Source organism: Cervus canadensis, chromosome 18 (assembly GCF_019320065.1).
Source record: "Cervus canadensis isolate Bull #8, Minnesota chromosome 18, ASM1932006v1, whole genome shotgun sequence".
Classification (NCBI taxonomy): domain Eukaryota; kingdom Metazoa; phylum Chordata; class Mammalia; order Artiodactyla; family Cervidae; genus Cervus; species Cervus canadensis.
In genome coordinates, this window is record NC_057403.1 from 40,407,797 (window position 1) to 40,430,404 (window position 22,608).

General features: G+C 38.7%; 1 protein-coding gene across 1 annotated transcript in view; it reads right to left on the reverse strand.

Moving 5' to 3' along the window:
• Nucleotides 1-703: 703 nt before the first annotated feature.
• The window catches only part of RSPRY1 (ring finger and SPRY domain containing 1), a 35,957-nt gene continuing 14,052 nt past the window's right edge, over nt 704-22,608 (reverse strand). Inside the window, exons 3-15 of the mRNA XM_043437557.1 lie at nt 21,209-21,261; nt 20,429-20,541; nt 19,201-19,327; nt 18,484-18,542; nt 16,300-16,366; nt 15,623-15,754; nt 14,639-14,754; nt 13,570-13,713; nt 9,338-9,449; nt 7,753-7,855; nt 7,238-7,390; nt 4,700-4,804; nt 704-2,254 (exon numbers count right to left, since the gene is read on the reverse strand). Coding sequence (XP_043293492.1) covers nt 2,158-2,254; nt 4,700-4,804; nt 7,238-7,390; nt 7,753-7,855; nt 9,338-9,449; nt 13,570-13,713; nt 14,639-14,754; nt 15,623-15,754; nt 16,300-16,366; nt 18,484-18,542; nt 19,201-19,327; nt 20,429-20,541; nt 21,209-21,261 — 1,381 coding nt within the window. The 3' untranslated portion in view covers nt 704-2,157. The remainder of the gene's footprint in view (nt 2,255-4,699; nt 4,805-7,237; nt 7,391-7,752; nt 7,856-9,337; nt 9,450-13,569; nt 13,714-14,638; nt 14,755-15,622; nt 15,755-16,299; nt 16,367-18,483; nt 18,543-19,200; nt 19,328-20,428; nt 20,542-21,208; nt 21,262-22,608) is intronic.

A 22,608-nucleotide genomic window follows, 5' to 3' on the forward strand; every position in this document is an offset into this window, starting at 1 on the left:
GACAGGACTTGGTAGGGATAGTTTGTTTCTGTTCTACTTGGCATCAGTTGGGGGTAGCTGGGATTGGGCTAGAGAAACCTCTTCCAAGAAGCTTACTCAAATTAGTTTTGGCTGGAACAGCTCAGTTGTGGATGTTAAACAGAGGACCTAAGGGGTAGGGGGCTGTCTCAGTTCCTCTCCATGTAGGTCTTCTCATGGATATTTGGGTTTTCCCACACCATGGTAGCTAGGTCCAAGAACAAATATTTCAAGAGACAGGAAGTGGAAGCTGCCAGTCCCTCAACTGCTTGAGACCACAAACTGGCTCAATATCTTCAGTCTCTGCCTGGCTATATCCCTAGGTCCTACTTCCTCCTTTCTTTTTAATTAATGTTACTCCTTCAGTGAGGTTTCTCTCCTTCCCCTCGTCTGAATTAGGTTCTCCTTGCTCTTTCTCAAAGCACTCAACAATTTATTACAGTAAGGAAAAACATAGTTTTCTCCCCACTACCGACGTCAGCTCCACAAACAGATCTGTTTTTGTATACCACACAGTTGCAGTGCCCGAGACATAGTAGGTGTCCAATAAAGGTTTGCTGGATGAATAAGTGATTAGCCTTGCTTCTGAATTCTAATACTTGATTCTATTCTAACCTGGAAAGGATAAACCTGAGTATAATATCTTGGAAGCTTAGCAGCAGGCACCAATGAAAGTTGTGAAATCTTAAGTCAAAAAAGGCAACAAATGTTTTATTTATTCAATGCAAATTACTGTATTTACCACAAGCTAAAGAAGAGAACATATATATATATATATTTATATATATATTTGAATTTATGGAAGACTAAAGACATGGAAAAAATCCAGCACCCCAACAAGTACGGCCAGGAAGGAAATCAGCTCTGTAATAGGACGATTTAATGAACTACAAACAAGAAAGGGTGGGGAAGGAAGAAAAAAATGTGCATTGAATTTAAGACATTGTAAAACTGAGAAGACGTATTTACTATTCAAGTATAAACTCAGTAAGGACTTGGCATAAATTGAAAGGCAGCTGCTGAGGTACACCATTATAAAATAAGTTCTATGAATTTACAATTCTACCTTCCAATTTTCTGGGAGAAAAAACCAAACTCTTGAAGGTCTTCACCAGAGACCCTGAGAGGGAATAACACTTTTGATGAAGACATAGTCAACAATCCATGACTGAATTTACTATTCAAAAACATGTATTTATTTTAAACAATAGGAATACGTGCTCTCAGACTGTCCTCTAAGAGTTTTTGAGACTATTAGTTCAAGAGTTTCAAAGTATATTACTTCCAAAAACAATACTGATTTTAAAAAATTATTTTAAACAAAAACCAAAAAGACCTGATTTGATGGTACCTTAAAAATACCCTAAATACCAAATTTTCTCCAGTCTAACATTGCAATTAATTTAAGAATTCCTCCTGCATTGTTAAAACATTTTTTCCTCACAAAATGTGGGTACTGAAATTGGATAGAAACATCATGAATGTGAAAATACCACCAATTTTCTGCAGTTAAAAAAAAAAAAAACTAGAATGTTCTTTGGAATCACTGAAATATCAAAAATTGGGTTTTGTTTTTTTGTCTACAGTCTGTGCACCTTCTTTCAGGCCCTCCATGTTGCTTGTAGTATTGACCTGTGGGATTCTAGTTTTACAGCTTCAAGTCTTGCAGTGCAGTATCCATGCTTAACATACCAGTGGCTCTCTGACCAATGGGAAGTTATGTTTAACCCAGAAATGCTGTCATTTACTTCTTCATAATGACTTTTGCCCAAAATAAAAACTTTAGAATATGAGACAAAACATCCTGTGTTACACAATCAAATGAACCCAACCTGGAGAAATCCAGTGTGGTTTCAGCATTCAGGAGGGCATTGTCTCATTACTTTTCATGGAATTACCACAGGCCTAGCTATTGGCATTCAGCTTTCCTTGGCCTTAAAAGGAATTCTCAGGGCTGGCAGGTTGGGTTAGATTCTAGGAGAATTTTGTCTTTGATAAACTATCATTTTTTTTAGCATAAAATCTGGCCATGGCTATAAGTTTCAATGTGCATACAACTGATTAGAGATTTTTTTGTTTTTCTTTTCAACATTGGCTGGAATTGAGTAGAAATAAGTCCATGAGGCCTCTTCACGTGTGTCATGAGATATGAGAAATTTGTCTGACTCTAGTCACTATTTCTTTCCGACACAATGGGCAGGTCTCCAGTTGCAAGGCACAATCCATGCACAGATCACTGAGGAGAAAGACATAGATACCCGTTAGGTCAGTGCTTCAAAAAGTCAGACTGACGATGTGCTGACTCAATGGAGCATGTTAACTGAAAGGGTAATAATCACACATGACTGAAACATTAAGTAAATATCTAAACAGTTAAGTCTCTCTTCCACTTCTGACCTTCAGTCTTCCTCTTCTGAGGAATAAGTTAAAAGTTCATGTGCATTCTTCCAGAAAGTCTGGATATATACAGCCTATGCACAGAGATGTGTCTCTGTAGGTAGAAATACAATGCTATTTTTTTCCCCAGACAGTTATCTGTCTGTCCCAGTATCATTTGTTGAATAGTCTATCTTTCACCATAGATTTGACATAATGTCTCTATGATATATTTTTCTCTGTAAGTAGTTCTACCTTCTATTCCATTACTGTGTCATTCTTTTCATATACTGGGAGAAAACTATTAACTTTTTTTTCCCCTAAAGGTGGTATTTTACACATATTCTTTCTCACCCTGTTTTTGGTTTTTTTTTTTTTTTTTAATTTTTAAAAATGTATTTATTTTTGGCTACACTGGGTCTTCATTGCTATGTTCTGACAGCAGGCATCCTTGTCTGGCCCCTAGCATCTCTTGGAAGGCTTCCAGTGTGTCCCCCTTAAAAAGATGCTTGTGTTTGAGATATATATGTTTCTTTATATTGTAAAGGAAGTATCCATCCATCCTTAATTTAAACTTTTATTTCTATATCCATTTGTTTTGTAGTAGTCATTCATTTGAGATGGATATTGAATTTTTAGCATGTTTGTGGAAGGTGTTAATTCTCTGCTTGATTGTCCCTTGGCCTATTTGAGAAATTATATTTGATTACATTTGATTAAATACATTTGAGAAATTACATTGATTTCCTATGTTGCACTAACCTTGCATTCCTGAAATAAATAAATGACCCACTTGGTCATGTTGCTGTGTACTAGCTGCTGATAATTTAGGATTTTTAGGTTGATATTCAGTCATTCATTTTTGTGTTTCACCAGCTTTTTATATGATTAACATGCATGCTTTGTTAAGAAGATTGTGACTTTGCTATTTTCTCTGTGGTCTGAGAAGTTTATATAGAATCCATCCATTCCCTCAAAGTTTGAAACAATGTACTTGTGAAACCATCTGGGCTTTTAGAGGGTAAGGCAAAGGGGGAAAATCATCTCAATTTCTTCCATGGTATTAATAGTAGGAATGTTTAGATTTTCAGTGTCTATTTCAGGGGGTGGCTCATGTCATTCTCTTCCATGGTTATTAATAGTAGGAATGTTTAGATTTTCAGTGTCTATTCCAGGGGGTGGCTCATGTCATTCTCTTCCATGGTATTAATAGTAGGAATGTTTAGATTTTCAGTGTCTATTCCAGGGGGTGGCTCATGTCATTCTCTTCCATGGTATTAATAGTAGGAATGTTTAGATTTTCAGTGTCTATTCCAGGGGGTGGCTCATGTCATTCAGTTTAGCCAGATTTTCTTTCTTAACCTATACTCAACGAAACTGTTCAGCTAGATTTTCTTATAATTCTTTTAATTTGCTCTTCCAACTTTGTTCTGGATATTTCTAGTGTGGGGACTGTGCTCATACTTAAGATACCTGATTCTAAGTTTTTAGATTTCAACTGTCTTTCATGAGCACTTATTGTGTGCCAAACCACCAATAAGGGCCAGAGAGCTCAAAGAAGAATAAGCCCAGATCCTGAGGAGTTCTGGGCTACAGAGTTGATAAAGGGAGAGCTGGTAGCTAAAGCTCTGTGAAGAATAAAAGCAAGGCAGCGTATGGGATGGGCTGAATTACAGGGAGCTGGTCTGGGACACTGAGATAGGTACTGCCTGTATATAATCGGTACACGTGCCTGGGCCAGGCCAGGGTCAGCACACTGCCCAGCTCCTCTTTCTCCTTCTAACCTTAGTTGCGAGGCCTTTTTAGGGGACTGTTTTATTTGCTACTCTTGCTGATGTTTAGACACTCTGTTCTACAGGATCCAGGCTGTCCTCATTTCCTACAACTGCAGAGTGGTTAGATGGTAGGGTGGTGCTGCCCTCTCAATGCTGAGGAGGGTAAAGAGTAAGTACATGAGAAGGCTATAAAACTAAAAGGGACTTCCTAAGAGACCTGCAATTAGCATTAAGCCTTTTGCATTCTGGGATGAAAAATGTGTTAAAAATAAAGTACTGAGTAAACAAAGTAAAACAAAACAAAAACATGGGTGTTCTATATCAAGCAGCTTCTTCTATTTCAGGTACTTTCTGGAAGACAGCCAGGTACTACTTAGCAAACTCTGAAACCTCCTTCAGCCCACTTTGGATATTATGAACCTTGATGAACAGCTAGGGAACTGGTAACACTGTAAAAGCAATTCAAGAACAGGTGGAACTTAGTCTAAGGAAATGTACACAAGAGGAAATAACCAAACAAATCCTCTGACCTGTGTCCACATGGCTTCAGCTGCGTGTCTGCTACCTCATCACAACACAGGGAGCAGCAGTTTTCCCGGATACTGACTTGCTTCAACAGAGCAAGACGCCTGTGCCTGAGTAGAAAACACAGTTGGAAGTTCATTTTATCAACAAATAAATGGGGTCAGTGACCAGTGATGCATATGAAATGCTTTAAAAATGCTCTGTACATGGGAGTCTACCATGTATTCCCTAAGCTCTATTCAGTAAAGTTTTCACACGAGACATCTCATTTCAATCTTACAATGATTTTCTAAAACAGAGAATGAAGGAGGCTGGTCATTCTCATCTTACCTGGTGGCTCAGCTGGTAAAGAATAACACACACACAGAAATAAACTGCTTTCCTGAGTTCTGTGGTGGGAGCTCTAGCAAATTAATCAAACCAAAGGCGGAGGGCATGGGAGCTTTCAGTTACAGGGAGTAGGTCATGACCTGGACTTGTGACTGGCATCTAAAGCGGGAGGAAAGGGCAGTCCTGCAGGACTGAACCCTTCTCCAGGGGGGTCTGAAGCTATCTCCAGGTAGACGGTATCAGAATCAAGTTCACTGCTCAGTGGTATTGGAAAACACGTCAGACCATTCTAGTAGCAGGAAGAGTGGTGAGAGCAGAACTTTCTAGTGCAAAGACCCTGGGGCTACAGTAGCAGACCTGGTCTGTTTCAGGAGCAGCAAGGAGGCCAGGATGGCTGAAGCAGCAGGGGCACAGGGGAGAGTGCAAGAGGTCTAAGGAGTAGTGGAGGAGAGGAGGGGACAAATCCTACAGTGTCTGCCGAGATTCAAGCTTTTACCTTAAAGTCAAAGAGGAAGCCACTAGAGTCTGCTGAGCAGAGAAGTACATGATCTGATTTATGTTGTAACAATCGTTCTGGAGGCTGTCCTGAACAGACTGAAGGGGTTAAGGTGGGAACAGGGAGACTAGTTTGAGGGCAGGAACAACCCAGGTGGGAAATGGGAGGCTTTAGCCATGGCGGGAGAAGGGAGAGGGACCAGGAGTAGTTGGTTGGGATATATTCTCAAAGTACAGCCCATAGGATTTGCTGAACAATCCGTCACAGAAATGGCAGGAAGTCATACTCTGCCTCGTCAAGGATCCTCTAGGACCACAGCCAGGGAAACAGAATTGACAAGGGAGCTATTACAGAGAAAACGTAAGAGAAGCAGGTGGCTGTGAGTGGCCGACTTTTGTAACTGAGAGGTGGGTGTATATATATATATATGGTGCTTTACTGTGCTATTCTTTTTTTCTTTCATGTGTATTTGAAGTTTTCCATAATAATTTTTCGATAATAAAAAGTTTAAGAAGAAGAAGAAAAAGAATGAATGGAAGAAGAGGTAGAAACAGAGAGGATTTACAATATGGAACAAGTTACAAAATGCCAAGTAGAAACATGGCCCCTTCAAAAGAACAGCATGTATACTATCTATGGTGAAACAGATCACCAGCCCAGGTGGGATGCATGAGACAAGTGCTCCGGCCTGGTGCACTGGGAAGACCCAGAGGAATCGGGTGGAGAGGGAGATGGGAGGGGGGATCGGGATGGGGAATAAGTGTAAATCTATGGCTGATTCATATCAATGTATGACAAAACCCACTGAAATGTTGTGAAGTAATTAGCCTCCACTAATAAAAAAATTTAAAAAAAAAAAGAAACATGGCCCTGATCTCCTACCCTGAAGTCAGAAAAGAATACTGTTCCTATGAGTAAAACAGGAAACTTTGACATTGAAGAGGTCATTCAGTTAGTCTCCGACAACTTCTGTCTTGGTGTCACTGTCACAGAAAACAAAAGTCCAATGCAGCACAGGACTGCCAAGCTGGTAACTCTGTTCTTATCCAAGGAATACTGCACTTTGGGCGCCAAGATCTTAGAGTACTGAGAGAGTACACAGAATCCGCCCATAAAAGATGCCTTTCTGACAGTTGGTGCCTATTGCCATCTGACTTTTGGAAAGTTTAATTTTGCAGGGGTGGTTAACTAAATGCTGAAGCAGTTTTAACTAAGCCTCCAGGGGAACTCTTAGAGGGATCAGTTGGAACTTTCAGGGTGTAGGTGAAAAGACAGACCTATTTATGGGCCACATCCAGAAAGACAGGCTACATAACAAAGTGATGGAGTATGGCAGATGAGACAGGTGTTACGTCACACTTTCACCAGGAGGAATTTAAAGTTCAGAATCCCTGTCAGGCGCTAAAACAAGATGAAGAGGGGTTCTCAGAATGAACCTCAGATCTCTGAGCTGGGAAATCAGTGGCCCTTCAGTTCTTGGGATATTACGGAGGCTCTGTTGCAGCAGGCAGGGCTGTCATCACTCTGTGACATTTTCTGGTTCATCTGGAAACTGCTGAGCCACTCTCAAGCCTCAGGACACTGAGTCCAAGGTGAAGAACAGCCCAGAAGGGCTTGTTACAGACCTGCTTTTTAAGCCAGAACAGGAGCTAGGATTACAATGTTACGTTATAGACACCCTTAAGGGTGCAACAGGCCAACACTGCTGATTCCTTACCTTGGCAAAATGATTTTCTCTTCAGCTGTGAGGAAGGCGTAGTCATTAAAAGTGCTAAATTTCATAGACGGTGGATATTTGAATGGTTTTGCTCCAAAATTGAACTCACATTGTTGATATGACATGAAACTAGCTGCAGCAAAAAATCCAGATCTACAAATAAAAATGAGTAGAGATCAAGAGAATTTATAAAAACAAAGTGGAAGTCATACACAAAGTGGTCTTCAGAAGTAAGTTGGAATAAGAAATAAGTCGGAATAATTCATACCCCGGGAGAAAGAAGGGTGGCATTCTGTTTACTAACCTAGATGGGACTATAAACCAGAGAATATCCTGCTCTTATCTTCCTATATCAAACTCTGGGAGAGTTCTAGGTATGATTAAATGAGTCCCCAATTACTTGAAGTACAGTGATTTCTCACACAACTGACCATATAAATGGACAGTCTTTTTTTCCTAGAGAAAAGGACATTCCACGCATCTACTTGAATTTTTGACTGAGAGAAGGTACTTACACAGTAGATGAAAAGACTTGCTTCTCAGGAGGCAGCTGGATGCCATTTAAAAAGAAGATCATTTGCTTTTCATTCAAGTCTAACAGAAATCCTACTGTGTCTCCTAAAGGATGAAGTGGAACACTGTTAGGACAGGAAGATTCTGCTGTCTCAAGGGGTTTTTAATATCATTGTATTAAGTCTATTTTTGTAGCCCTATATTCAACATATTCATCTTGCTTCTTCTGCAACTGATCTGACCCCTTTCCATCAAAGTTTGGAGAGGAAAAGGCTGCCAATTAATCTATGAAAAGTCATCAATTGTAAGATGCATCCCAATTTCAAAGATGTGAAATGTGGGGGCAATGTGCATTTTTGGACCAGTAAAACATGGTAAGATCACAATCATGAACTTTGCTTCTCTGGTGAGATTTAAAATTCTCTGAGAGGGAATTCCCTGGTGGTCCAGTGGTTAGGACTCTGTACTTCCAATGCCAAAGGCAAGGGTTCAATCACTAGTTAGAGAACTAAGATCCCTCCTACAAGACTGCGTGGCCAAAAGAGAAAAATTTTTTTCCAGAGGTTCCATCTGCTACCATATGACTCTATGTCTTCAGAAGAAGGTGGGGCGCACCAGGAGGCCCCCTGAGAATACCACCCTTGGTGCTCTGGTGTGAGGCAGAAAAGCCTTGTTTCATTGTATTTATATGGGGGTAAAAAGACTCACTCATCTTAAATCCTTTCGTCTAATTGTTGGACAAATTAACTCTGTGGTTCTAACTATGCTGGTTTGAATCTTTCATTCATAAATGTTTTCATGGATATAAGGCCTTGGATACAGCAAACCAGTTGGAATACAAATTGAATGGGGCAAAAAAGATGAGGCTAAAATCCTCGCTTTGACTGAGAGTCCTGGTAGCCTCTTCCCCTGCAGTGTCCTGAGCCTGATGTCTGGAGAGCTGAGGCTGGGCAGATGTTTTTGAGGCCAAGAGTGCTCAAGTCAGCCTGAAAAGCTGCATCTAGAGGGGCCCAGAATGTGTCCACTCACTAGTGCCAATACTCTGAAGAAAATCTCATTTTATTGACATTACAATTTCAGTGTCCTTAATATCTCCACAGCTGCTCTAAGACATACACCCAGAGAGGAAAGTTGAATTCATATTAATCTGAAGAATCATATGAATCTTAATTCATATTAATTAATCTTAATAATTTCCCCACTAAATTAAGAATTTTATAGTCTGAAATGTTTTGCTAAAGGAAGGGCTCCATCAGAGTTGAGTATCAGGAGAGTACTGTTCACATCCATGGTAGGGGATACAAATGCTAATATCCCTTCCCACACTTAATATTTTTCCATCAAAACATTTTTTTTAATTAATTTATTTTAATTGGAGGCTAATTACTTTACAATATTGTAGTGGTTTTTGCCATACATTGACATGAATCAGCCATGGGTGTACATGTGTTCCCCATCCTGAACCTCCCTCCCAAGCCCATCCCTCAGGGTCATCTAAAACATTTTAAAGCCTAACATGATGAATGCCTTGCCAGAACCAGATGTCTTAACCTAGCTGATAAATTCATGATGGCGAGGAACGAGTACCTTCTTTCCAGCAGGGGTGTAGGTGCGGCTTACTTCTGGCGTTGTACCAAATCAGCTGCCGGCAGCCGTCGTATGCACAGGAGTATTCATCATCCCCAATGCCATAGCCCTCCTGGAGGGAGACAGGGCCCAGAGATTAGTGAGGCTCTGCCTGCTGTGTTCTGGGAAAAGTAAGTGTGTCTTTTACAACCATTAAGCTGGTGGATGGAATTCTAAGCTTTCTAGATGAAGGGAGAGAGCCTATTATGGTTCTTAGAAGGTACCAAAATTTTGACATGGAGTCAGAAGAGAATATGACCTCACCAACAAATATTTCCCAAGTTTCACATCTGTTAGTTTATTTAATTCTCACGAACCACCTTGAGGCTGGGAGTATTGTATTCCGTTTTAAAAAGGAATAAAGTCTCAGAGAGGTCAACCAACTTGCCCAAGAACACATTACTAGAAAAGTCAAGTTTGGACCTTGAGATTTTCTGATTCCAAGGCTGGTGTGGGCAAATATCTTTTTTGCCTGTAGTATACTTCAAAACACCCCCTTGCTCAGAGATGTTAAACCTGGGTTCAACAGAAAGGCTATTGTAGGTAATTAGCAAACAGGTATTCCGAGATATCTGAACATTATATAGGTTCTTGGCAACTTCTTTTAATACTTACTGCCTTTTAATTGTTTAATAATTACTTTATTGTTAACATAAAAGGGTGGATGAGATCTTAAGAAATTATTTTGAGCAGTTATAAGAAAAAAAATAGAACAAATAGAGGAAACATGCAGGCCAGACAACTGCTATCTTTAAGGCTCAATGGTGAAAGATTCTAGTGGAGAAGGCCACCGAAAATGTTGGCCAGATCCAAGTGAGACTTCAGATCCTGGGGATGGTCTGCTTATTCTGTGCCATAATGCAATTAGAAGACAGAATGGAACAAGGGCTCCAACACACTCCCTGACTACTTGGACCACAACATACTGAATTCGGATGTGTGTTCTCCAAAGTGAGAATTAGTTGTTCCGAATGCACGGCTCAGACTACTCAAAGGTTAAATGAACCTCTGTAAATTCTCAGCAGAATATTCACCAGTCTATTATTAACAGAAAGAATGCCTTGCTATCCCTTTCAAAGCCTGAACAAGTAAAAAAAAAAAAACCATAACGATAAACAAGATAACTATTCTGTAGGTGACCTGAACAAGACCTACCCTTTAGCTTCTCAGATTAATGATCTATCTCTAAGCCTAACACTCGATCATCTTTTCAACAGCAAAGCCCAATCAGTATAAGGGTTAAAATAAGAGGCACCATGAATGGACTTCAAATTTTCAGAAACTGGGTGTGTCCTAGGAAAGACTAATTCTACAAAGCCACACCCTGTCTGTACAGGCAAAAAGATTCAGAATCACCAGAACAATGTCCATAGGAAGCAAAGTTTTAAGTATAATAACAATATGAAAATGCTGTATTTGGGGAAAGATATATGAGACTTCATCAATTTCTAACCAACCAGTACTTAAATCAGGGAAAAATGTTTTATTTTTTAAGGAAAGAAATTAAGTCTATCAAGCAATCTGGAGAGATAAGAAAATAGTATTCTGTTTCTTGAGAAGCTGAAGTTTTTGCAACCATATGGCAGAAATTAGTTTCATCCATAAGACAAAATGATCCAGCTTCACTGGCCATTAAAAAGAAAATCTGCAACGTTCAGTCTCATATATACTACTCTCAGACCTGCAGTGTGCTGCCATATTAGGAGGTACACAATTTATAAAGCTTCCTCCCAAGAGAAGTCCATATTTCTTCTAGTCTTGGGACAAATTTTTACTTCCAAATGAGACAACAAGCTAATTCTCTGATATTATCCCCATTTTCAAATGCAAAGAACACAATTATCAAAGAATAAGAAGGTGAATGAACTCAAGTCCTAGTTTCTTTTTGTCCCAGTCTTAGTTTCAGTTTTCTCGCCTGTGAAATGGAAATTATAACAGTAAAAACTGTTACGGGAATCAGATGATAGGCTTTAAAATGAAGTGCTTTGGAAACTAAGATTTTTTAAGTCCTAAAAAAATCATCTTAAAGACATCATTTGGAACAGACTATCTGTGTAATTGATACTACTTTCTTTAAATCAGTGCCCAAGTTGGGCACTAGAAGACTAACTGGCACTGTTCTCCAGATCCACTTATTTTTGACTACCTGGTGCCACAAAAAAAGCCTCATTCTTCCAGGTTTTAATTAAGGGCTAGTCAACTAGAAGGCCCTGCAAAGGGAAGGTTCCCAACAAAAGCAATGGCAGTTTGGGGTCCAGTGTTCCATCCTGGACAAAAATCCAGACCTACCCTTTCCATGGGCCCTCTTCCTCTAATTTGTCTTTTTCCAGTGGGCAGTTTAGTAAAATGCCATGAACAATTCCAGGATGCTGTACAGCCTTGCTGAAAGGGCACTTTTTTTTTTTGCCATACATTGATATGAATCAGCCATGGATTTACATGTGTTCCCCATCCTGAACTCCCCTCCCACTTCCCTCCCCATGAAAGGGCACTTTAGAAACTATCCTTATGGCAGGCAAAGTTTAGTTTGACTTTGTTGAATCACTTCTAAAACCCATCCTAAGATCTTACATATGGGATGGGAGGCTATATTATTTATTTATTTTTAATTGGAGGGTAAGAGTCTATTCTAGTCAAGGCTATGGTTTTCCAGTGGTCATGTATTGATGTGAGATTTGGACTATAAAAAAAGCTGAGCGCAGAAGAATTGATGCTTTTGAACTGTGGTGTTGGAGAAGACTCTTGAGAGTCCCTTGGACTGCAAGGAGATCCAACCAGTCCATTCTAAAGGAGATCAGTCCTGGGTGTTCATTGGAAGGACTGATTTTGAAGCTGAAACTCCAATACTTTGGCCACCTGATGTGAAGAGCTGACTCATCTGAAAAGACCCTGATGCTGGGAGGGGTTGGGGGCAGGAGGAGAAGGGGACGACAGAGGATGAGATGGTTGGATGGCATCACCGACTCAATGGACAGGGGTTTGGGTGGACTCTGGGAGTTGGTGATGGACAGGGAGGCTTGGCATGCTGCAGTCCATGGGGTTGCAAAGAGTTGGACATGACTGAGTGACTGAACTGAACTGAACTGAAGAGGCTATTATTTATTTTTATTTATTTATTGTTTTCTTTTTGGCTGTGCTGGGTCTTTGTTGCTGAGCGAGGGCTTTCTCTAGTTGCAGTGAGCAGGTTTCTCATTGCGGTGGCTTCTCTGTTGCAGAGCATGGGCTCTAGGGCATGCGGACTTCAGTAGTTGTAGCATGTGGGTTCAGTTGTGGTTCCTGGGCCCTAAGAGCACAGGCTCAATAGTTGTGTCACTTGGGCTTAGCTGCCCCATGGCATGTAGAATCCTCTGGGACCAGGGATCAAATCCATGTCCCCTGTACCGGCAGGTGCATTCTTAACCACTGGATCACCAGGGTAGTCCAGGTAAGAGGTCATTATTTAGATTAATGACAAAAATAAGTCTAAGGGTATTTTTCCAGCTCAAAGGGTAAAAATCATATGGTCACAAAATGTTCCTGATCAAAACTGGATTAATTCCAAAGTGCTTATACTATGACTATGAGAAGGAAGCTGATCGGGTTAGACATTAAAAGGGTATAAAGCGGCAAGAAATGAACATCTGAAGGAAAGGGAAGAATCCTAACCTCTCGCACTCAAGTAGAAGTGACTCAACTCTGCTTCCTCTAGTGGATTTAATCTCCCCTTATATCTGATAGCTTTCTGTAACAAAAGATAAATACTAAATACTGAAAACAAATATGCTTACTAATTACAAGATAAAGGTAAAGTGAGAGGAGTCAAGCCAACATTTACGATTCATGAAAGGAACAGAATTCCTACAAAGTTCCTAAAGCTTAAATGCAAGGTAAAAACCATCACTGATAACAATATGAAAACTGAGCCAAAGATGCACCTGGGGCCGGAGCAGAGCCAAAAAAGAAAAAGAACACATGTAACCTCTGGGTGGAAAATTAACATTAACTTAAAACTTGAGGGGAAAAAAATAGCTGAGGTTCACTTGTGTTTTCCTATTTCTGAATCAGTTTATAAACCTGATGCTGCAGATTTGGCACCATGTGGTTCAGCCCAAGGAATGATTATTGAGAAACCTACCTAAAAATGAGTATGCACCACCCACTTGCCAAAATCACCCGCTGCTGCCCGCATCTGCCCAGGTCTCCACAGTACTCACGTGGTTGAGGAACTTGCTGTCCCGTGTGGCCCAGCCGATCTGCATGACGCCAGAGGTGACCACGGTAACTTCGTAGTACCACACCCCAGCATCCACACAAAAGGTGCAACGCACACTTTCGAAAGAAGAGGCATCGCAGCGAGCCTGGCAAAATCAAAGGGCAGGCAGCCCACCATCAATGCCTGAAGACCACCAGAGATAACAGATTGCTCAGAAGGTGGATCTATCCTTTCTCATTATAGCTCCTGGTGGACTACTGTCTCCTTCTCTGTGCATCCTCAGTGACAAAAAATACAAAACTGAAGGAAGGATGCCATTTTACAGTTTAGTTTTCACAGAGTTCCAGATTGAAAGGACTGGAAGACCTCAAAGTAAGAATTAGTGAAGGCTACCGGCTTCATTTTTAATTCCTTACAGAGTTTTGCTCTCATAGTAGAATCTTTTACAAATGCATAAACACCGCCTTAACCTGTACTTGTTAGGGAGATGAGGGAGAGGATATTGAAGGGTATAAGATGGAGTACCTAAAAATAAGCTAAAGCAGAAAACTACATAAAGCATTTGGTAAGATGTAAGATCAAAGGGCTGTCTGCAGCCATTCTTCAAACAGCTCTTTAATCTTGACACGTCTAGTGCCTAAAGCGGCTGTATATAAGCGGCTCTTTCATTAACCTTCACCCCCCAAATCAGCAACATTTCCAACATGCAGGGAGAAGGTAAAGTGCTAGATTGAATATAACTGGTTATACAGGGATTAAAAAAGAAAGGGCCTCTTTTAGAAATACTAGTCTTAGTATCTTTAACTGCATAAAATAGAAGAGATTGAAGTCAGACATTTAAACAAGTCAATAAATATTTTGGCACTTACTATATTTATAGGACCATGTGAGATAGGAAAGAGTATATAATATCTCAGATACTCTCTTTTCTACCACTTCTACCTCTAACCACTCTCTGAGTATGTAGTAAACTTCCATCTGTTTTGCAAGGATTGCTTTTGTTCAGAATCAGGACATGAAAATGAAAACAAGATTTTCTCCCTAGAATGGTCCATCTATGGAAACTTTACCTCCAAGCCATGAGGCGAGATCTTCAGGTACTCGCTGACATCGTTGCTATTCAGCATGGCCTTAATGCTATTCAAGTCCACTTTCTCATAGGTCAGCTGCCTACCCTCTTTTAAAACTGCAAAAGAAGAAGTGGGCACGTTTCTAAGGCAGGCTATTGTGGAAAAACTGTTGTCATCGCTGGCTGCCACTCTTTGTTAATAAGTGGAGGTACTCAAAAACGGCAGAATCGGTAGACATAACCTTAGCTTTGTGGCTTCATGGCCATATGAAGATTAATTAAGCAAATGCTAGTAAAGGCAGCATAGGTAGGTTTATATTTCTGTTCCTTATAATCATTCTTTTGCATGCAGCAAAATCCAAATGGTACTTTTTCAGAATTATTCTTTAACTGGCACTACACAGGCTGTGCACTGAGCAATTCCCCACAATGTTGCGGTAGGAGCAGGGAGGTTGTGCTAATTATGGGGCGGGGGGAGTGAGGACAGAGCAGTAGTCTAGTTTTAGTTCTTGCAGCCCTTGGAGGAGAAAAAGAATAGTTGGGAGCAACTCTCAAGGTACAGATATGATTTGAGTTTTAAAGAGGAATAATGGGATAGGGAGAAGAGTGAAGAGAGGGAATTCCAAGTGAAAGGAATAGGCCCAGAGATAGGAATGACTGGGAACTGCTTGTAAGACAGTGAAAAGAGTCTGTGTTGGGAAGAGTTGGATTACACAACAGTATCTGATTGGTGGCCTGAATGCAGCAGGAAACAGGAGACCGATAACAATATCTGAATAGGAGAGCATTGCAATTAGAGGCATTCTTTCCATCTAATTGTCTGAAGAGTCCCTAAATTCGTTACCGCTAGAATATAGCCAACCTACCAGTAGAGGACTTTATATGGAAAAACTCACACTGTCACAAATGAAGACCAGTGATCCTATATAAGAAGTGGATTTGGAAATGAAAACAGGCATTTTAATACAGGATAACTCCTACTTACAGAGATTGTCTAAACTCCACTGGGCACAGAAACCAACTTGACGTTTCAGATAATCAGGATCATCAGTCCAGGACTCCAATGTGACAAGCCGGTCACTAATACTGGATTCAGAAATAGTCAATTTATTTTCACCTGTTTGGGAAGACATAAACCTTAAATTAACCATGGAAGAGTAGAAGGATTTGCTGGGCAGACTGATGGAGGGAAGGAGTACAGAGAGACAATTAGAGAATTTGGAAACTATACTAATGACAAAGCCCAAGAGCTCTATTTTCTAGAAGGTAGCAATATCATCACTAAATTTTCTAACTATAAAAAGTGGCTAAAAAAAAAAAAAAAGTGGCTAATCATGGTCACCAATTTTGATTCTTTAGGTGAGAAAACTGTTGCCTTTGTCACCATATTATATACCTTGAGATGTTTATCTAGACAAATCAGAATGTATGCATGTTATTTATTTAGCTGCATGACTTGCAGAAGCTTAGTTCCCCAACCAGAGATTGAACCTAGGGCCACGGCAGTGAAAGCCTAGAATCCTAACCACTAGGCCACCAGGGAACTCCCCAGAATGTGGGCATGTCTGGGGTTCAAAGGCGTCAGCTCATCCAGTAACTAAGAAAAATTAACATTTTTAACAAGCAATATAGATCATTAGTGCAAGAAGTCACTATACCTACTTGTCTGTGCAAACTTTTCCAGTGCGATAAGTGCAAAAAGCATGACTGTGGGGTGGGACTGTAATTTCTGAAAGACAACAAAAGATAAATACATACATACATACATATATACACTTTATATATATATATATATATAATTGCCCTTCTGGGGTGACAATTTCCTCTTCTTACCCGTTGTGTGCTAGACTTTTTTTTTGGAGCAGTCATAAAAGTTTTACTCATTCAAGTCCTTGATTACCCACTTGCTACTATTGTTAGTAACTGACAATGATAGTCTCCTAAAATCTTATTTTCTTGTTCATTTATAGATATGAAAATGTCAAAAGTATCTTGTTAAATGCACTATTTTACTTAGTAACATTTATATTTGTTAAATGAAAACTTTGTTAAATGAAATCATGCTGATTCTTACATTCATTTAAGCAAGCCAAACAGAAGCTTAGAAGTGTAGCTAAAAATGCCTTTTTCATTCAGAACCCTAAAAGGAATCATTCATCACTACCAGGTTCCAAAATTATAAATAATGAAATTAACAACTCATGGCTTCATTTTCAATCTGTTCTTAGAACCATTCATCACTACCAGGTTCCAAAATTATAAATAATGAAATTAACAACTCATGGCTTCATTTTCAATCTGTTCTCTGAAAGGAAGTCTACAAATGCTGATTGTAGGTGGGTGAGAGCAACAAGTGAGCTCTTTCAGTTACACTTAAGTTCACATCACATGTGTTCACATTTGAAGAAAGGTCTATCTGCTTAACATCACATCTGCTCCCAGCCATTCCTCCCCACAGTTATGTTAGGAGCCTGCAAAAGAGCTCCAGAACATCACCTGGTTTCCATTCACTCTTCTGGTGCCCAACTGGGTTCTGCAAAGCTCATCCCTGTTACAAAGCCTGTTTAGCACTCTCCCTCTTGCCATAACCACCCTCAATCCCTCTGTCTGGCTTTTCAGACCCTGAGCCCTCCCTACCTGGCTACTAAGTCTATATCATCCTGTCTCTGAGTACTGTCTTCTGATCAGACAATTCTCTGTAATATGTTGGGAACACAGCCATTTCTGGCTCTGGGCTTCTGCCAGTGATTTGCCTTTAGCCAAGAATCCCACTTTTTAAAAAACTTTATTTAAAAAAAATTTTTGGCTGCGTCATGTGGCATGCAGGATCTTAGTTCCCTGACCAGGGATCAAACTTGTGCCCTCTGTGTTCAGAGAGCATAGTCTTAACTACTGAACTGCCAGGGAAGTCCCAAAGCCCATTTTTCTCCTCCTGTGTGCATTATCAAATTCTCACCCTTTGCTGTGACCCAGGTGAAGCTTCACCTTTATCAGGAAGTCCAGCTCCCACAATTCCCAGTCCCCATCACCCATACCTCCCACCTCCTAGTCACTTCTCAGAACTCCTGGCACTTGGTCTGAAGGAAGCAGTTTTGCCCTTGATCATATCCCGCCATAAAGTAGAGGCTAATTATCTTGTCTGAGTAGTTTTGTTCCCCGAACTAATCAGGAAACTTCTTGAGGGTAAAGGACTGTTAGACTACTTCTGCATTTCTACAGTGCTTACTTAGCATAGTGTTAAATGCTTTAAGTATGCATTATCTAGGTACTGAAAATATTTTTCAGATTTTGAAAAAGGCCAATGAATAGTAGACCTGCAAAAAATAACTTACAGACCAGACAAGCCTAGTCCAGCAGTGCAAGATATCTGACAGCACAGCCTTGGCAAACCACAAGCTTCACAGGCCATACACCAAATAACAACAATAGTTTAAAGAGCAGTAGGGAGCAGGGAGGGATGGAGGAACAGAGAGATTTATATACACTGGGAAACTGACCTCACAGTTTCCTGGCTTGGAATGCTGTGTACTTTTGTTTCTACTGTGGAGGTTCCTACTACCATTTAGCAGACTCTAAGGATGCATACGAAAAAGCCAATCATAACACCTATCTTATGACTAAATTTAAAACCAGACCGACTCAGCTGTTTTTGCTTGTAATAAATTCCTATCCTGCCCTTACTTTTTTTTTTTTAAACATAGGAGGGAATAGATAAACACTCAGGAAACACCTGCAAATAAAATTTATAGCTGATTCCATTCTCTGTGCCAGTGGCTAAGCTGGCAATTTTAGAAAAATGCACAATTCTAGATGACTAAGAATAACTAGCTTTGATGTCTCACTTACCAGACACTGTAGCAAATATTCCAGTATTCCTGGGCTAAGTAAACCAATACTTGCAGGACCTATACAAATACAACAAACACTGGATATAATTAAATGTGTCATATTATTTGAATTGGTAACTAAGACCAACAAAATCATAGAACTCTTATCTAGCTAAAATTTATAAACTGTGTATATATGTATATATTAGATTCAATATCATATGAGCTTAGCCTTTTCTGTTATTTTTAATTTTTAAAGCAAATAAGGAAAACTTTCTTTTTTAATCTTGGTATATGCTTTATTCTCAAAATTGACAAGATTCTAAAATTTATAAACACATGCAAATAGCTACATATATAACCAAGACAAATTTGGAAAAAAGAAAGCAAAGTTGAAGAATTCATGTTACTATTCATCTTCATCTTGGAGTATGTATAATTATGGCTGTATGGCAGAAACCAACACAACACTGTAAAAATTAAAAAAAAAATAAAGAGCCTGCGCCTGCACTCAGCGAGGTGCAATTAAAAAAAAAACAACTCATCAGTAGAGGTCCATTATTAGAAGAGATTTTAGGGAGAGACGTTTTTACTAAAAAAAAAAAAAAAAGAAGAAGAACAAGAAGAAAGAAAAATATTTCTTGTATTAATAGGAAAGCTCTTTGTTTTAAACTTCCATCTTCCCCTTAATGTCAAACAACTTAAGGTTTTCCCTCGGGGAGCTTCCCAGAGTTACCTGCTAGTTTCTCTGCCAAGCAGCCTAGGACTGCAGATGTGTTCCTGTGTTTGGCAGGATGACTTGAGTCCTGGCAAGCTACTTCTCCATTTAGGTTGAGAATTTCAGTCAATTTTTGGAGTGCATCCTTAAAAAAAAAACATACAAGTGGATCTGATAAATATATGACTTAGGTTTTTCATCCCCAAGGTAATTCTTTGACACAAAAGTAATAACCAGGTGTTAAATTAACTCAGAATTACCATGCAAACATGATTCAATATACCCAAAGGATACCATTATTGACAGGAAATATTATTTGATCAATCTGAAAGTTTTCTTACATGAATTTCTAAATAACATTTCACTCAAAATGTATCAGTTGTATCAAATATATGCTATATACTCTTGGGTCATTAAACATTCCACCCAAATGCCAATATAATCATAAAACAAAAGGGCCTAGTGATATTGAAATAAAAAGTTCCTTAAAAAATATTTTTTTAATCAATCAAGAACAAATATCACCAGAATTTTTAAGGCAAATTATAATATAAACCTCCTATAAGACTAGGCAAAGGTCAACTCATCAATGACAAGATCAAAGACTTTTTCCCTTTGTCCATGTTTTTCCATGTTGGGCCTAAATGTGTGGGGTTTAGACAAATGAAAGATGCCAGAATCGAAAATTTTTAAGAAAGGATTCCATAGACCATATGGAATAAGGCAACGAAAATTTGATACTTTTGTTCTAACTTGGAATAATCAAAGTTATGCCAATATACCAATATTAAGATTCAAAAGTGCTTTTAATAGTTTTTTTCTCTTAATAGAAAATATTTAAAGAAAGTTTTGTCATGAGGATATTGTTTAGAGAGAGAATCAGCTTAGCAATTGAACATTCCCTTCTAATTTCAAAGAATGCCATTATAGATACCTGGGTTGGACCCGTCAACTCTTACAGAAAAACCCAAATGAACTTTTTGGTCAACCCCAGAAGTTGGCCAAAATGCTCCCATTTTTGACATTTTAAAAATTTTAAACTAAAGTTTTTGAGTAAGCTACTTAGAGGATGTAACAATTCATAGGTAATAAAAAACAAATATATACAATGAAATTAATATTAAATACAACAGACTCAAAATACTATATATAAAGAGGAAATGCATTATACCAGATATTCTTTGTGGTCATTCATCCTGTGTTTAAGCACAGATGTCAGTTTCATAAAAGATAATTATTAACTTACTTTAGTGGGCAATGGACATTCATCTAGTAATAATGTTATAACAGCTGGTCCCAGTGGATCTTCCAATGGAATAACTCTAATTAAAGACTGGACAACGTCTAACCATCCTTCATCTAAGAGCAAATCAACAAGATTATATGATAAAGTCACTATTTTTAAAATGTGAAAATATATAACACAAGATGACTTCACATTAATATAGCACCACTCTTGGAGAATAGAAATATCCTATAGCTTTAAAGCAGCTAGTATTTGGCATGGACATGGTCATCAATTGCTGGTCATCACGGTAGAAACAAAAATTTTAATTTACAGGAGTCTGGTGATTTAGGGGTATCTTTATTTGAAGAAAATTCCAGCTATGTTTCTGGGTTCTCAAATTATGATTAAAAGTTTCCAGCTTTTATTTATGACAGGAGTTAACTGAGAAAATTAAGTATCTGAAACAGTTGGCTCTATTTTCTCAATGACATTTAGAAAATTGAGGAACAAAAAATTATCTTCCTCATTCTAGAAGAGTTATAGTCAAAGATCTGTCAATGCCAAAATAATTTTAATAATTCCAGTGAGATAAAACCATTACTGAAAGATGCAGTATATGCTCAGAATACAATACAGTGCTTTTAATTATTGCCCTTGTGCAGGAAAATTTCCAGAGACTAAGGGCTTTTTTCCTCATCATGTATGTTAAGTATTTTTGAAGTATTTTTTTAAAAAGCGGCTACATTTCTTCATGATCATTAATTAATTAGGAAGTCTTTTTAAAAACTTAAAAAATACCTGTTTCTGCCATTTCGTGCAATGTAATCATTGAATAGGGAGGTTCCTGATCACTGAAAAATAAACATTCAAGACATCAAACTTGAAGAAATAAGAAAGGACAATTTCAAACAGAAGTTCAAACTGGAAGTATGGGGGGGTAGAAAGAGAAAGAAAGGAATATGAGTGAATGTAGAGAAAGACGGAGGAGACAACCAGAGCTATATTCTTTAAGGATAAATGCACACCACATGTACTTATTTCCAAGGTCACTGTCCATGACAGCCCACAAACATTAACAAAATGGGCAGAAAAGCACATGAAAGGACCACCATGTGGCCTGAAGTCAAAGCACAGGATTAATACTGAAAGCCAGAGCCCACTTTCAGTTTTACCTCTGACATCCCAATGCCAACAGAGACAAGGCAGGGAGACCAACATCATCTTCCTCATACATACCTCAAGAAGTGTCAGGAAGGCAAATGCAATCCCAAATGAGGACTTACAGAAGCAAGGGCCTACATAACATCTTCATTTTTAGGTGGTGTTCTGGTAAATATCACTATATGCTTAAACTTCATAAAATGAGGTTAGAAGAAAAAGAAACCAAACTTAATTAGTCATTGCTCTAAAATGGCATTTTCCCCCGAATTCAGTGGATTTTCAAACTGTGATCTCAGGAATTCAAAGAGATGCTTTAGGGAAAATTTAGTAATGAAGGAAATATATTCCATCAAATTGATCATCTAATTATTTAAAGAATATATTCACTGCTTATTTGTCTACATATTGTGGCTCTCTGTTTCACTGTGAAAAAAGAAAACAAACAAAAAAAACTATCGTTTTCAATCATTTAACCCTCAGAATAACCTTGCAATATGGGAATTATAAGTTTATGTTAGGTACTCATTAGGTGCCGGTGTTGGATGCATCTTATTCCTTTTCAAAATAAGGGGAAATTCTTATTTTAAAAAATTGTATTAAATGATATAACTAACCAATACAAACACTGCTCTGGGGCAATCTGGCAATAATGAAATTAAGTATGCATATATTCAACAATGCAAGAGAAATAATTACACAGGTGCATATGAGGCTATTTGCTAAAATGCTATTTGTACGAACAAGAATTCAGAAGTAGTAACCTAAGTGACTGTCACCTCATTACTGGATAACAAAATATAGTACTTTTGAGCAGTCTCAAACACAATGTTGAGAGCAATTAAAATCAAAGAGACTTCTCTAATCGTTGAGTAAATTTTTAAAATCATATACAAAACAATATACATAAGCTTCCTACACAGACATAAACATATCTCAGACAGATTAGAAGAACATACCTTAAATTCGGAAGAATGGTTACCCACTGATATTTGGAGGTGGGAGGTAAAAAGGACAATGTGATTAGGGAAGAAGGGCAA